This window comes from Pogona vitticeps, chromosome 6 (assembly GCF_051106095.1).
Source record: "Pogona vitticeps strain Pit_001003342236 chromosome 6, PviZW2.1, whole genome shotgun sequence".
Lineage (NCBI taxonomy): Eukaryota > Metazoa > Chordata > Lepidosauria > Squamata > Agamidae > Pogona > Pogona vitticeps.
Genome location: NC_135788.1, coordinates 50,772,961 through 50,789,574, shown reverse-complemented (window position 1 = coordinate 50,789,574; position 16,614 = coordinate 50,772,961). Strand labels below are relative to the sequence as shown.

Here is a 16,614-nt window from a genome sequence, read left to right as displayed (position 1 = left end):
GAAAACCGGTTCAGTGCGTTCCAGTGGGCGAAATACTTCAGCATCCAGCGAAGATCCTCCATAAGGCAGCCATTTGCGGTGCCTGTAAAGCGAGGAATCCGTCCTAAAACACAGCAGGGAGCCATTTTACACAGCGGGTGGCCATTTTGAAAGCCCAATGATCAGCTGTTTTGATCGTCGTTAAGTGAAGAATCAGTTCCCAAAGCAGGGAACCAATCATCATGAAGCGATTTTTCCCTATTAAAACATTGTTTTGCAATCGCAAAAGCGATCGCAAAAACTTCATCATTAAGCGATTTCCTCATCTAACGAGGTAATCGTCAAGCAGGGCACCACTGTATATGTGATGCTTTATCTGAAGATTGGTGAATGTTTCAGGGCCTTTGTATTGTTTTCTTTGGCATCCATTTCCATCTCTTTTCTGCATGATTTAATTTGAAAATGAGATTTGCTGTATAAAATATATGTAAATATGAATACATTTATAAAATGTGTGTGAAAAAATTCTACACAAAATAAAGTGGGGCTTGTCACGACCCAGCTTCCTGTTAAGGAGAACTTGGTCGGCGGACAGAGAGCAATTGGGAGCCTGAGTACCCCTAATCAGCTGGGTAGAGTCCTGGTGACCTCAGCCAGGGTGTACAACAAACTCCTTCTTACAAGTCTGCCCTAAAAAGATACTTGCTTACGCTTAATTAAGTTTAGCAAGAAGTTGCACATGAGCTTTGTAGTCCTAAAATCTACTAAGCTCAATTAGGTAGGACTCAGTAGCGTACTGTGGCCTTGCATCTCCCTCTGAGAATGGCTGTGGCGGGCTTTACTGTTCAAGAGACCAAAAGATTTTATAATTGATCTTTTTTATTGAAAATATAGTTTTACAGAATAAAGTCAGTTTGATGCAAAAGCATAGCAATAATACATTTCCAAGGCTTGATACAATTACAATTGAGGCAACTACAGTGTTGCCCCGCATAGCGACGTTAATCCGTTGCGGATTAATCATCGCTATGCAGAAACATCGCTAAATGGGATGGAAAAAGCCATAGGAACGCATTAAGCTTCGTTTAATGCATTCCTATGGCTCCCAAACTCACAGTTCAGCGAAGTTCCTCCATAACGCCACCATTTTCGCGCCCTCGGTAAGCGAGGGCAGGGCGCGAAAACACGCGGCTACCATTTTGGGCACCCGGTGGCCATTTTGGAACCGCCGATCAGCTGTTTTAAAAAACATCGCAGTGCGAAGATAGGTAAGCGAAACGCCTACCGATCATCGCAACGCGATTTTCGGCCATAGAAAACATCACAGTGCGGTCATAAAAACGATCGCAAAATCCGCATCACTATGCGGATTCGTCGTTAAACGGTGCACTCGTTTTGGTTACAAAAGCTCTAAAAATCTCTAAAAGCTTCCTTAGGGTAGGTAAAAGGTGTTTCTTTCTTCAACTCTCTACATCTCCCCAAGTATTTTCCCTAGCACAGGGCAGCAGGAAAAAAGACCTAGAAAAATCTCTGGTTCCAACAAAGGAAAAAATAGGAACAAGATGGAACACTGCACATGGCAAGAGTTCATTTTTCTATCTTCTAGACTCCTCCTGTCTTCTTCGTCTCCTACGCTGTCATCCAATGGGTGGTAGAAGTAATCCCCTCTCTTCTTGTGAGAAACAGGTGTTTTTTGCCTCCATCTATTCTGTTCTCTGCCATAACAAGTGTTTGGTCTTCTTATTGTGTATTGGCTTGTACTGGTCTAAAGGAAAAACATTCCCACAGCCCTCTGGAACAACATTCCCATCATACAAAATTATTCTTACACAGGACCAATATGGATCCATTTTACATTTCTTAACAACTACACAAACCATCTTCATATATGCTTTAAACCAGGGGTGTCCAACCTTTCACCTTCCCTGGGCCACATTAGAAGATGAAAATTTGGTTTTGGCCGCACATAAATGTGGTTTGGGCCACATGAGGAGGCAGCCCTAGCCGTCCTCCGCAGCCTCGCTCCAAGCGCGCTTACCAGCAGCTGCAATCTCAGACAGCAGAGGCTGCCAGCTTCGACTCTGGTGGCTTTATGGGGCCGGGAGGGGGTCCACCTATTGATGGGGACGGCACAATGCAGTCACACAGCCCCCCTCTCCCCTCCCCTCCCGTTCCTTCCTTCCTTCCCTCTCTCCCCCCTACCGTTGTGAAGTGCCCCGGCCACATTCTGGCCGCAAGTGCTGGCAGTGTAACTTGAAACTTTGGAATTTCTTTAAAAATAAAAATTTGCACTGGGCCGCATTACGAGCCGACCTGGGCCGCATGCGGCCCATGGGCCGTAGGTTGGACAAGCCTGCTTTAAACCCTCATAATCTCAACCATGACAGGGCTTAATCTGTGTTTACTTCTCTCTGGCCTGTACCTTTTATTGGTAACATGTATCTTTGTTTTTGTAGCTCAGGGCAGTCAAACCCAACTTTCTACTTGAAAAAAGGCGTGAGAACCTATGTCCTCAGGAAGAAGCCCCATGGTCCTCTCCTACCTCGGGCCCACAAGGTACAGCATGGTTGTGGCAATTTCTCAGGAAAATACTGCTGTGTGTTGAATTTAATTGAGAAACACTTACTGCACTTTCATTTGGTTAGGTGCTAACATGTGACTAATCCTTTATATCCTATTGCAGTTTGAATGATTGCTGAATACTATGTGTCTCTTGCAATGTAGCTATATTCTGCTTGGCTGGATATAATCTCTATTGATCTCATTAATAAATCTCAGCTGCAGAGAGCTTAAATCAGAAGCTTTGAATTAAGTGCTACTTTACTAAAATAAACAACATTCCAACAGATGTTCAATTTGAAAGCATTTTTTAACCTTTTGAAGTACTGTATACTGTATTTGAACCATTTCTTTAAAATACATTCATTTCTTAGGGAGAAAACAAAGTGGCATTTTAGGAGTAAATGTAGAAACTCGGGTACAATCTATGTCATTCAGCACCAAACAGCACAAAGGGAAGAAGAACAAATGTTTGGTCTGGATAAGCCCATTATTGAATTCTTAAATACTATTGGTTTAAAAGGACCAACCAAATAATTTTATGTGGATCAAACTTTAATTATTCATTCTAATCTTCACATTCTTGCACACCTTATCCTATCTCTTTCAGGTTGACAGGGAATATCAGGTTCAGAAAGCCTTGTTTGCATCTGGATTTCCAGTTCCTGAACCCCTTTTATATTGCAATGATAGTTCTGTAATTGGAACAGAATTCTATGTGATGCAGCATGTACAGGTTAGTGCTCTAGCTGCAGTAACTTTGGTTATATATCATTCCTATGTCTTATGCAAGAATTTGATCCAGAAGCTAATAAACCATGCAATCTTAAAATAGTAGTGGATAAGTTGGACTAATATTTCCATGAGCTCCAATCAGCATGACAAATACTTGAGGATAATGGAAGTTCTGGTCAAACCACACCTGTGGAGCTACAAGTTCATTACTCCTGCTTTAACGCTTTTATTGTATTTGAGCTGCTGATGTTGCTTTTTCAATTGACCGTTGTTTTTATCTTATGCTAACTCTGCTAGAACAGTGCAGGAGGTGGTATTTGGAGCCTGAAGTGGAAAGTGATGAAAAATCACACTCTTTTCCTCTAGTGCATTGGCTCCCAACCTTGGGTAACCCACATGTTCTTGGACTTCAAGTCCAATAAACCCCAGCCAGCACTGCTAGTGGTAAAGGCTTCAGAGAATTACAGTCAGAGAACACCTGGGTTATGCAAGGTTGGGAATTAGTGCTGTAGTAGGAAGCTTCAACTGGGTCTCAGTTCCTTCCTGGTCTCATATATGAAAGAAACCCTTTTGCATATAGTCTGGATCCAACCCCAAGGACACAATGGACTTCATAATTGATTTCATAATTCATAGTGGTATTTTTCATGTTTGATTGAAATAAAGCTTTAATTTCTCTAACTTTGCTTCCATATAATATTCAATGTATTATGTTCTTAGGGTCGTATTTTTCGAAACATGGCACTACCTGAAGTAAGCCCAGCAGAAAGATCTGCCCTGTATGTGGCTCTAATAGAAACTCTGGCCCGACTGCATTCATTTGATGTGAAGTCAATGGGACTTCAAGATTATGGACGAGGACCAGGTTACTGTAAGAGACAGGTAAATATCTGCAGTGACAGCAGCAATAAATATTTCATCCTAAGCCTATGATTTTTTGTACTAGTAAATCAATGTTTTAGGTGTGAATAGTTTTCATTTGCAGATATAATTTCTTTATTTTTCATTCAAACCTTGTGGGTTTTTTAAACAATATAGTATTCTGGGGAACATAAAAGTATTGGAAAATGTTTATATTCATTCATTGCTCAGCTTCTGATAGGTAGAAATAAAATTCAGTTCGATTTGATATTTGATGGTTTTAAGTAAGAGGTTGATAGCTGGTTTTACTCTCTTAGAGGGAAAGATATAGTTCTGATCTTAATTTTTATACCTATTGAAGATGGTTTCATTGTTTAACATTGTTTTAACATTTGTTTGGACATTGATGGAGTTTTGGCCTCAAGGCTGTCTGTATAGAAACAATAAAAGAAATGTCGGTACTGCCATATAGCCATATCAGTGACAGAACTATGCAAAAAAATAATAATAACAGAGGAATAAAAATAACACAGAATGAACATCTGTAGACAATGAGTAACATTTCAAACTGTCAGTTCTGAATCCGGGTTGTTTAAACTAAGCCGAGTCAATGTCAGCTGCAGTTCCCAGAATGGATTATACATGAAACTATGATCAAAGGAAAGTGAAAACAGGAGGTTCTGAATGTGAGGGTTCACTTTGTATCTGAGCCAGTTCTGGCTCCCTTTCAAGAAAGACATCAGTCGAGGGTTGCTCTTTTAACAATGGAACATTTATTGTGTCTTGAACAAATAAACTAGTGCCTTTAAACATTTCTGTGTCTTTATCTCCCTCTGTCAACAGGACGGTCGGGGGTTTCCAATCTTCAACAATAAATGGGTTGCCATAACTAGAGTTCCACGGGCCTGGTGGATCTGAGGTTGTCCAGTCTCTCAACAGGGTGGTTGATGGGGCAGGCAACAGGGACATAGCCTCAGCTCTGAGAAGGTCATCCCAGAGGGTATTCCCCTGCCAATCCAATATTTCCCAGACCTTTTCAACTCCTCCATCGCCAGAACTCTCCATTCACTTCTCTTACACCTCTCCTCAACCTTCTCTCTTTCCTCTCTAATCCTCCTCCTCCACTCCTTTGCCTCAGTTTCTCCCCAGTAAGAGGGACGTAGCAGACCTCCTCCAATAACTGGTCTCTTCCCTTGGTACTTTGATCCTTTCCCATCTATCAGTCTAAGGGTCCTTGGTCCAAATCCATTCCCAACCGAGAGGCAGGGGCTCCTCTCTCCTTATAACTTCTCCTTGCCCTGCTTCTCTTTCTCTGCCATTCCCCTTCTTGTTTCCCACCTTTTCTGCTCCTCTCTCACTTGATTCCCATCCCCCTCATACATTGGATCACCGTCTCCTGTTCCTTCCCCTCGGGATGCTTATTTGGAGCTACTGTTTGAGCAATTGATGGTTTGCCCTTCTCCTTAGGCCTATCCTTAGTGTCGAGGGTGGACGGCGCTCCAGCGAGTGAGGCCTCCGACTCACTGCCTATCTCGCACTGAAATCCTACACAAAACTGTGAGGGAGAGTGTCTAGATCAATTTGTTTTGCTTGTGCACTGATTTTGTGACATAACTGCACAATTACTATAGTTAGTAATGTTCAGCAGATAGAATGAATAGCATGCAGGCTTCCTGCTCTTTCTTGCTAGCTGGTTATTTATTTACTGAACCTGAAAGTGCAGAAGCAATCTGTGACCCTTTGGTAATATTTCAGTGAGAGTGCTCAATTACTCATGCCAATTTAGTTATCTAAGAAGAGGCATTGAACTAATTTCAGGAAATTAATTGATTCAAGAAAAATATCCAGAGAAGTTTCTGTCTTAGTCTGTCACAGTATATTGGCAAAAGGGGGAAAAAGGGTCAAAATAATGTAGTGCTTTAAAGACTGATAGTTTTAGTTCAATCTGAGGTATTGTGGATCAAAATCCACTTCCTTAAACACAGGAGTGCAAATACTTGTCCTGCATATTTATATCCTCACAACTAGGTGACAGATAATTCCACCTGATCTGTAGCCATTACCCTAACCAGGACCTGCTAGAAGTAATTAATGGCTTGACAGTCCTATTCCTGTGTTACAGAACCCCTATTACTTTGTCCATTGTCTGTATCCATACCTATTCATGGGTATATGTGTAAATATAAAGAACATGTTTTTGAGAAAATGAATTTGGATCTGTAAACACAGTGAAATGAAACTATTAGCCTTTAAAAAGTGGCATATTATTTTGCCTTCCCCCCTTCTGCCAAAAGGAAAAACAAATCAGTGTTTTGATTTCAGTGTTTTAAAAGTCAGCTTCCCAAGCATGCTTGTCTCAAGGTGCTTCTAAAGAGGATTGAATGTTACTCTTATGTACATGTAAGTCACAAAGTCTACATACACAATGTTGACCTATTCAACTGGAGAGAGAGATGCATGTGGGTGTTGTAGGATTCCTGTTTTTCAGTGGAAACAAGAGATATCAGCTTCTTCTGTTTCCCACACTTTCTGTTTTGTGCTACTATTTTGAAATGAATTCAAGAGAAGCTGCCATTCAGATACAGAACCAAAGTAATCAGGAAATGTATCTGAGATCAGGCTGCTTATTTGTTGACCTGGTTCCTAAAGAACTATAAAACCATAAAACCATTTCTCTGTGCCTAAAAGGGTACTCGTTTTTCTCAAGCAGCGGCGTTCCCCTTTCTCTATTGCTGTGGTGGACCCTAGGCATTTTGTAGGCTGTGACAAAGTACCAAATAATACCATGCCACTTGTCCAACTTAAGATACATAGTATCTAGGGCCAGCCAACTGAAATTACAAGAAGCAGGATATACCGTTTCCCTGAAAATAAGACCTAACCTGAAAATAAGCCCTAGTATGATTTTTCAGGATGCTCATAATATAAGCCCTACTCCCAAAATAAGCCCCAGTTAAGTGAAACCCTGCCCTCCACCATTGTGCAGCATTGTGCAGCAACCAGAAGAAGATGGTGTGACTGTATTTGAATAAATGCAGATTGTTGTACATATGAAAAAATAAAACATCCCCTGAAAGTGAACACTAATGCATTTTTGGAGCAAAAATTAATATAAGACCCTGCCTTATTTTCCGGGAAACACGATACTGCCGACATATCTCTCCATCTCTGCTGGTAGAGATACAATAATAGTAAATAACTGAAAGTGTGCTCTACATTCAAGACATCTGAAGTCTGATGCAATAATTCCATGGCCTTACTGTGTCCCTCACAGTGGTACTGACCCTGTGCATGACCAGCTGCTTCGAAAAGCAATTTGTGGCATGGTAGGAGACTTGGATCGACCATGATCTAGCCACATTTTTCCTGTATATTTTTTCATTTGTTAGGCTTCAATCCTGCATCTGTTTTTCACAACTTACTAATTATGGTTTTGGTTTGTTTTTAGGTATCTGCATGGAAAAGACAGTACCAAGCAGCCACTCATACTGACATCCCGGCTATGAATGAGTTAGCAGAATGGTTAAGAAATAACATTCCAGCTGATGATTATGAAGAAAAACTGGTTCACGGAGATTTTAGATTAGATAATGTAATATTTCATCCAAGAGAGGTATTCTGCAGCCAGTTTCAATTATTCTCATACAGCAATTTTAAAATATTATACTGTTGTACAGAGCAGGGGTTAGAACAACACAGTCTGCAACTGGCAGTGAGCCCCCTCTCACCTGTTTTAGGGGCACCTAGGATCCCAGATAAGAAAAAAAGTAGAAAAATGGAGATATTTTCCAAGAAAACAGAAAAATGTTTCTAGTCGTTCCCTCTATCTTGTTTTGACATAAAGATAAGGTTCTTAGCTGAGGGGATGGGGTTTTAAATTAGAGGTGTCTTTCCTGTTATTACTGATTTAATTTGAAAGAACTAGTATAGCCCTGGAGAGTCTGGGGCTAGAAAAATAGTTCTGGCTTCTGGAGCTTGCTCATCCCAGTAGAGAGTTTTGATGTCAAAGTAGATACTTTATTTTTGCTTGGCTGGTTCCACCTTAGATCAGGGATAAGTGTTAAAATCTGTGTCTTGACATTTAAAGTTGTGCATTGTTCCTGTCCTAATTAATTTAGTAGGGCAGGTGGCATGTCATATTCCTCTTAAGAGGAATCGGTCCACAGATTCAAGACTTTTTTTGGTCCCTTGGAGTAGGGTGACCAATTCCAGGCTTTGGGCATTTGACCACTTAGTTCCAAAGCTGTGGAATTCTCTCCTCTGCCACCTTTGTATGGAACCACACTTGGACAAATGTAGACAAAGTTTAAAAACCTGTCTGTTCAATTTGGAGCTGTAGGTGTCAGATGCAGGGAGAGATGAGTGACCAGTGTATATTTATTTGAACTTTTAACAGGTTTCTTAGTACCGTATTTGCCGGCATATGACTTTTTGGCCCTGAAAAACATGCCTCCAAGTGGGGGGGGGGTTGTCTTGTACGCTGGGTGCATGTCCAGCAAACCCTCCCTCTCTCCCAGTGAAGTCACTTACCTGGTAGTAAGACGGAGTAGAGCCCAGCTCCTAGCCTGGGAACAGCCTGACTCTAGCGCCAAACAGCTGACTGTTGGGAAGAGCAGAGAGGAGGCAGCCATTTTGATTTGTGACCACATGGCTGCTGCCTCTCAAAATGGCTGCTGCTTCTCCAAAATTGCTGCCGCCTCTCTGCTGTTCCTTCTTCCAGCAAACTTTGGCTCTCTCCGAAAAGGAACCAAAAGGGGCAAAAAGAACTCTTCCCATGATGCAGCCAAAGCAGAATCGCATGTGGAAGAGGGGGTAGTCTTATACAGCAAGTATATAACAAACTCTACATTCTGAGTGGGAATGTTGTGGGGTGGTCTTATATGGCCAGTCACCTTATACACCGGCAAATATGGTAATAATTCTACTTAGATCACTGCCTGTTCTGAGGAATTTTATTTGATGTGTGTATAACCATGATGATGATGATAACTGCAATAATTGCATGCCATCAAGTTAATTCTGATTTATGGTAACCCTTTTCTAGATACAGAGTACACAGAAGTGGCTTACCATTATTTTCTTCTGGGGGCATGCTGGGACTTCAGCTTGCCCATGGCCACACACGCTGGCTCTTGTGATAGGAGGCACAGTGGGGAACCTCTGACTCCGCAGCCAGATATTTGAACCATTGAACTATCCAACTATGTATAGCTGAACCAAAAACCTAATTATTATTTATATATTTCAAATATTTTTATCCTGCCTTTTTCCTTAAAAAGAACCCAAAGTGGCTTACATAATTAAAAATATTTAAAAGTCAATATTTAAACGTATACAAATATTTAAAAAGAATTAAGTATCTGGAAGTTGAGTCATGGCAACTGGACTTCTTTCTTATTAGACTGAAACATTTTGCTACTCATCCAAGTAGCTTCAGTCTCAGGAGAGTTGGTAGGAGACCCCTGATATATGTTGGTTTCACTTTCCCCTGGTCTGAATAGGCTTGTTAGATAGACAAAATGACGGGGCGGGGGGGAGTGAAAGTCCCACTTCTGCAGTCCTTTTCCACCCATTGTCATGGGACGTTAACAGTGGTCTTTCTGGGGACAGAGGAAAGGCATCATGATAAATAGGAGCCAGATTGTATCTAAGGCCTCCACCCCTGCTGAGTGAGAGGTTTTCTATAATTCAGTGGTCCTCAACCTTGGGCCTCCAGATGTTCTTGGAGTTAAACTCCCAGAAATCCTGGCCAGCAGAGGTGGTGGTGAAGGCTTCTGGGAGTTGTACTCCAAGAACATCTGGAGGCCCAAGGTTGGGGACCACTGTTCTATATGCACATGTATGGCCTCCCTGACCTCTCTCCCAAACCACCTATCTTCTGGATCCAAAATGAGTACATTTTGGTCATCAAATGAGTATCCTTTTGTCCTTCAAATGAAGGAACACTGCTGATTGTGGTCCTGAGTTGTTGCCCCTCCAGTACAGGAGGGGCAACGACTCATTCTCCTGTTTAGTGGGTGTTTGGTTTCTCCAATGTAGAGCTCTGAAAACTCTTTGCATTGGACGGCACATACTATATTGCTCCTGTTGTGTTTGGTCTTTTGGATGGACAAGTCTCTGCCTTAGTGTGTTTATGGGTTTGAAGTGCATAGGTATGTGGTGTTTACCAAAAATCCTTTTGAGCTTTTCAGATACACCCACCATGTAAGGAATGACCAGGTTCTTCCGTTGCCTCTGGGTCACAGACTGTTCCATTCTCCTGCTGGTTTGGGACATTGCCTTGCATTTCAGTCCAATGCAAAGAGGAGTGCTCTGAGCTCTACAGAGATGGAGGCCTTAAATACAATATGTCTCCCATTTATCATGCTGCCCTTTCATCCGTCCCCAGAAAGATCAGGACCACACCCACCAGAAGACCACTGTTAACAACCCATGAGAATGGGTAGAAAAGGACTGCAGAAGTGGGTTTTTCTCTGACCCTCCCACCTTTGTCTATCTAATGAGCCTATTCAGACCAGGAGGAAGTGAAACCAACCTGGAAGATTTATCAGGGATCTCCTACCAACCCTCCTCAGACTGAAGAAGCTACTTGGATGAGTAGTGAAACATTTCAACCTAATAAGAAAGAAGTCCAGTTGCCATGTTTCAACTTCCAGATAATCTCACCTGGATGACTGAGAATCTTCACAGATAAATTAAATAAGTATTTTATTAAACATGGTAAATAAAATCAATACTAAAACACATTTTAAACAACAGAGCACAACAATCCATTTAAAAACTGCTTTCAGACTACTAGTTATTAGGAGAAAGCCTGCTTGAAGAGAAATATCTTTGCTTGCTTGCGGAAGGACAACAAAGATGAAGCCTACCTAACTTCCTATTGGAGGGAGTTCCAGAGCCTGGGAGCAGCAACAGAGGAGGCCCTCTCCCATGTCCCCACCAAAAGCATCTATTTAAGTATCAGTTATATAACAGTGTAATATGTGTGCTGTTCCTAATATTGCCATTTATATTGGCACTTATTATCATCTCCCTCATTATTTTGAGCTACCCAAAGAAAGCTATTTGTGCTGCTTCTACCCTTTTCCTCCTCCTCCTCCACGAAGCAGCTGGGTTGTGCAGATCGCCAGGTGGCAGTAGAGAGAATGAACTGGCAAGACTGAACATTTAATTGAATGTACGAACATCCTTTTAAACATGTTTCGTTTTGAGCAAAACAGACTTAAAAGGAGCCTCATATGCAAACCCCTGAAGTCATGAAATCTGGCAGGTTTATTCATTTTCGTGGTCTTCTAATTTCTCCAAATTTCAGACAATCAGTGCAAAAACAAAGGAAGTGTTACAGCTGTTTTATTTTCCTAGAGCCAGTCAATGAGAGGATGACAATCTGAATTTCCAAGTAGGCTTGGATCAGAGGTGCAATTCCTGTTCAATAGGCCCCAAATAACTTTGTGATTAAAAACAGCTGTAAGTCATAGATTCCAGTAGAAGATACAGTTATTTGGATTTTTGAATATTTGGAGTACAAGTTGAAATGGACTGGCTCTGAATCAGTCTGAACTGAAGTGGGGCATTGTCTGAAACACTACATTTGAAAGTTGTGGTTGGTACAGATCACAATTTCATGCTATGATTTTGCTCTCCACTTCTGATAGAGAGGAAAACTACTGTTTCCTATACAGTAATAGGGTTTTAACATGTTGACATGGACTACTTTATGGCCTTCATCTTCCCTTTGGAAAATATAATTGACAGCATTCATTTTGGGAACCACTTTGTATGGTCTGATCCACGCTAACTGCAACTTATTTCTTTTTGTGGGTCTCAACATTAATACTTCTTCTCCAGGACCGAATGTTCTTTCCTGGGCTTTTTTATCGTACCAAATTTTCTGTTTATTTTGGGACCCCTTTAAGTTTTCCCCAGCTATCTCTAGGGATCTTTGTAAGGTGTTCATTAACCTATCCATGTATTCTACAATTGACTCAGGGTCCTTTTCTTTATAATCTTCCCAGTTCTGTCGTAACAAATCTAAAGGCCCTCTTACTTTACGACCAAACAAAAGTTCAAAAGGACTAAAATCTGTGCTTTCTTGAGAAATAGCTTGATAAGCATATAGCAGTGGTTGTAATTTATTATCCCAATCATTTGGGTTCTCTGCCACATATGCACGTACCATTCTCATTAAAGCTCCATTAAATTGTTCCACTAACCTATTCATTTGGGAGTGGTAAGGAGATGACATCACATGGGAAATTCCACAGACCTGCCATAGTGTCTTCATTAGTTTGGGAGTAAAGGAAGTTGCTAAATCTGTTATTATTTCTGACGCAAAAACCATTCAGCACATATAACTAATTAACGCATACACCACAGTTTCCATCTCTGTTTCTTAGGGGGACAGCTTCTGGGTATCTGGTGGCAAAGTCAGTAATGGATAAAATATACTTATTTCCTCCTCTAGTTGCCCTGGGTAGGGGGTCCCACCAGGTCTAGACCTAAATGTTGGAAAGGGGTCGAGATAACAGGCAATGGGCATAGTTTAGCTCTAGTTTTGTCATTTCCAGTACTTTGCTTCTGGCAAGTATCACAGGTTTGGCAATATTGCTTAATTTGCTGCCCCATCCCTAGCCAATAAAAATTCTGTGTGGACCTTTGCTTAGTGCGAGGGAGGACCATGTGTGCTCCAAATACATCTTTGGGTGCTTTTTCCAGAATCTTTTCTCGGTATTTAACAGGGACAATTGTTTGTGGGGCCCTTCTCCATCCCTACAAGGTGGCATTAAAACCTCTCTGTACAATAGGTCTTGGTCCACACAATACCTCTCTGGTTGTTCAGGGGAAAGTGGAATGCGATTCTCTTTAACTTTTTCAAAACAATTATTTAAGGTGCTCTCTTCCTTTTGTTCCTTAATAAAGGAGGAACTATTAGGATTTTTCATCAGCACCAAATCAGCAGTCTCCTTTATTTCAGGATGTTCCCCTAAACTGGGTCTTTCAATGAGAGTTTCAGTGTTTGGGATTTCCATGCTTTTGTCAGCAGCTACAGTTTGCTTCCCTTGAGAGCGGGTTACCATGCAAACACTCTGCACATGTTTTGAAAGATCCAAACCAATCAGACAAGGAGCTGGGATTTGATCTGATATAGCTACTTTCCATATACAGTAGGGCCTCGACTTACGAACGTCCCTGCTTGTGACCATTTCGAGTTACAACCAGCTCCAGCCTCAAAATTTTGCTTCTACTTGTGATCGGAGCTTCCACTTATGTACAGAAAAAGGCAGGGGAAAAAGGCGTGAAATACAAATTTCTAACTGTAGGTGGTGACGAGGCTGCGTCTTTGTAGCTCTTTCGCCCCAGCAGTTAGAGAGAGTGTGTCAGAGGAAACTTTGGACTGCCTCCTCCTGCTTCTGAGTGAGCGTGTGTGTGTTTGTAGGGAGGCTTCAGGCTGCCTGGTAAGGTGAGGTGCTTTTTTCTGCTTTTTAAAAACTTCTGGGTGTTTTTGCAGCATGGTTTTAAGCTGGGGCTCTTCTCTAGTCAGACCTATTTGACTGGGCTGAATGTGATTTAAGTCATGATTATGGGTTGTAAAGTCTTTTAATGCAAAGTGAATGTGAAAGTAGTGTAGGTATGCATACTGTTGCCTCCTTTAGGTGAATGTGAATGACAGAGTAACTCAAGCAGGACAAGATGCTGTAACACAGGCAACTGGTTGGGCACAACGGGAATCGAATGAAGTGCATGATGGTCTGCTCCAGCCGAATTCATCTTATGTACAGATAGACCTGTAAATTCTGGTCTAACCCCATATAGGTGAATCCTGCAGTGCTGCAAAAGTCTCTAGTACACATACAGAGTTCAGGTCAATAGGGATGAATTGTTTCAAGGTCTGGATGAACTCCACAAGTCCAGCAGATTTCTTTTGCATGCCTTGCTTATGTGTGTCACTGGCTGGGGATTGTTAATTTATACTTTTCCATCACAGTTGATTATTTCTGCATTTTTCTCTTTCTAGGCTCGTATCATAGCAGTTCTGGACTGGGAACTTTCAACTATTGGGCATCCTCTGGCAGACTTGGCTTATATTCTTGCTTTCTACCTTTGGCCTAGAACTCTTGCACGTGTGCACACACAGAATTTACAGAGTATACGTGGCATTGCAGGTATGTGCCCATCCTGTCATCAAGCTTAGACTGAAGAGATTAGGAAAAACCACTGGGCCACTCAGGTATAATCTAAACCAAATCCCTTATGAATACACAGTGGAAGTAAAGAACAGATTTAAGGAACTAGATTTGGTGGACAGAGTGCCTGAAGAACTTTGGATAGAGGCTCGTAACATTGTCCAGGAGGCAGCAATGAAAACCATCCCAAAGAAAAGGAAATGCAAGAAAGCAAAGTGGCTGTCCAACGAGGCCTTAGAAATAGCAGAGAGGAGAAGGGAAGCAAAATGCAAGGGAGATAGGGAAAGTTACAGAAACTTGAATGCAGACTTCCAAAGAATAGCAAGGAGAGACAAGAGGGCCTTCTTAAATGAACAATGCAAAGAAATAGAGGAAGATAACAGAAAAGGAAAGACCAGAGATCTGTTCAGGAAAATTGGACATATTAGAGGAACATTTTGCGCAAAGATGAACATGATAAAAGACAAAAATGGGAAGGACCTAACAGAAGCAGAAGACGTCAAGACGAGGTGGCAAGAATACACAGAGGAATTATATCAGAAAGATTTGGATATCCCGGACAACCCAGACAATGTAGTTGCTGATCTTGAGCCAGACATCCTGGAGAGCGAAGTCAAGTGGGCCTTAGAAAGCCTGGCTAACAACAAGGCCAGTGGAGGTGATGGCATTCCAGCTGAATTATTTAAAATCTTGAAAGATGATGCTGTTAAGGTGCTACATTCAATATGCCAGCAAGTTTGGAAAACTCAACAGTGGCCAGAGGATTGGAAAAGATCAGTCTACATCCCAATCCCAAAGAAAGGCAGTGCCAAAGAATGCTCCAACTACCGTACAATTGCACTCATTTCGCACGCTAGCAAGGTTATGCTCAAAATCCTCCAAGGTAGGCTTCAGCAGTATGTGGACCGAGAACTCCCAGAAGTAGAAGCTGGATTCCGAAGAGGCAGAGGAACTCGAGACCAAATTGCTAACTTGCGCTGGATTATGGAGAAAGCCAGAGAGTTCCAGAAAAATATCTACTTCTGCTTCATTGACTATGCGAAAGCCTTTGACTGTGTGGACCACAGCAAACTATGGCAAGTTCTTAAAGAAATGGGAGTGCCTGACCACTTTATCTGTCTCCTGAGAAACCTATATGTGGGACAGGAGGCAACAGTTAGAACTGGTCATGGAACAACTGAGTGGTTCAAAATTGGGAAAGGAGTACGGCAAGGCTGTATATTGTCCCCCAGCTTATTTAACTTATATGCGGAATACATCATGCGGAAGGCTGGACTGGAAGAAACCCAAGCCGGAATTAAGATTGCCGGAAGAAATATCAACAACCTTCGATCTGCAGATGATACCACTCTGATGGCAGAAAGTGAGGAGGAATTAAAGAACCTTGTAATGAGAGTGAAAGAGGAGAGTGCAAAAAACGGTCTGAAACTCAACATCAAAAAAACTAAGATCATGGCCACTGGTCCCATCACCTCCTGGGAAATAGAAGGGGAAGATATGGAGGCAGTGTCAAATTTTATCTTCCTGGGCTCCATGATCACTGCAGATGGAGACAGCAGCCCTGAAATTAAAAGGCGCCTTCTTCTTGGGAGGAAAGCGATGACAAATCTTGACAGCATCTTGAAAAGCAGAGACATCACCTTGCCAACAAAAGTCCGAATAGTCAAAGCTATGGTTTTTCCTGTCGTGATGTACGGAAGTGAGAGCTGGACCATAAAGAAAGCAGACCGCCGAAGAATTGATGCCTTTGAATTGTGGTGCTGGAGGAGGCTCTTGAGAATCCCCTGGACTGCAAGGAGAACAAACCTATCAGTTCTAAAGGAAATCAACCCTGAATGCTCACTTGAAGGACAGATCCTGAAGCTGAGGCTCCTGTACTTTGGCCATCTCACGAGAAGAAAAGAGTCCTTGGAAAAAACCTTGATGTTAGGAAGGTGTGATGGCAAGAGGAGAAGGGGACGACCGAGGATGAGATGGCTGGACAGTGTCTGCGAAGCAACCAACATGAACCTGACACAACTCCGGGAGGCAGTAGAAGACAGGAGGGCCTGGCGTATTCTGGTCCATGGGGTCACGAAGAGTCGGACACGACTAAACGACTAAACACACACACGCCCATCCTGTCAAAGTTGTTTTCATTTTTTAAAAAAAACTTGTTATGGTTAGGCGTAAAGCAATTATTTGCATAAAGAGATGTCTGACCGTTCCTTCTTAGGACTGTGGAATCAGCTTTTACTAGGTTCTCTGGAAATTATAAATAAATAAATAAATAAATAAATAAATAAATAAATAA

At 41.8% G+C, this 16,614-nt stretch overlaps 1 protein-coding gene across 2 annotated transcripts in view; it reads left to right on the top strand.

The window, feature by feature from the left end:
* The window catches only part of ACAD11 (acyl-CoA dehydrogenase family member 11), a 69,341-nt gene that overhangs the window by 4,378 nt on the left and 48,349 nt on the right, over positions 1 to 16,614 (top strand). For both annotated transcript variants that reach the window (XM_020804567.3, XM_073003499.2), the window contains exons 2-6: positions 2,436 to 2,535; positions 3,149 to 3,274; positions 3,994 to 4,155; positions 7,583 to 7,747; positions 14,153 to 14,300. In XM_020804567.3, coding sequence (XP_020660226.2) covers positions 2,436 to 2,535; positions 3,149 to 3,274; positions 3,994 to 4,155; positions 7,583 to 7,747; positions 14,153 to 14,300 — 701 coding nt within the window. The remainder of the gene's footprint in view (positions 1 to 2,435; positions 2,536 to 3,148; positions 3,275 to 3,993; positions 4,156 to 7,582; positions 7,748 to 14,152; positions 14,301 to 16,614) is intronic.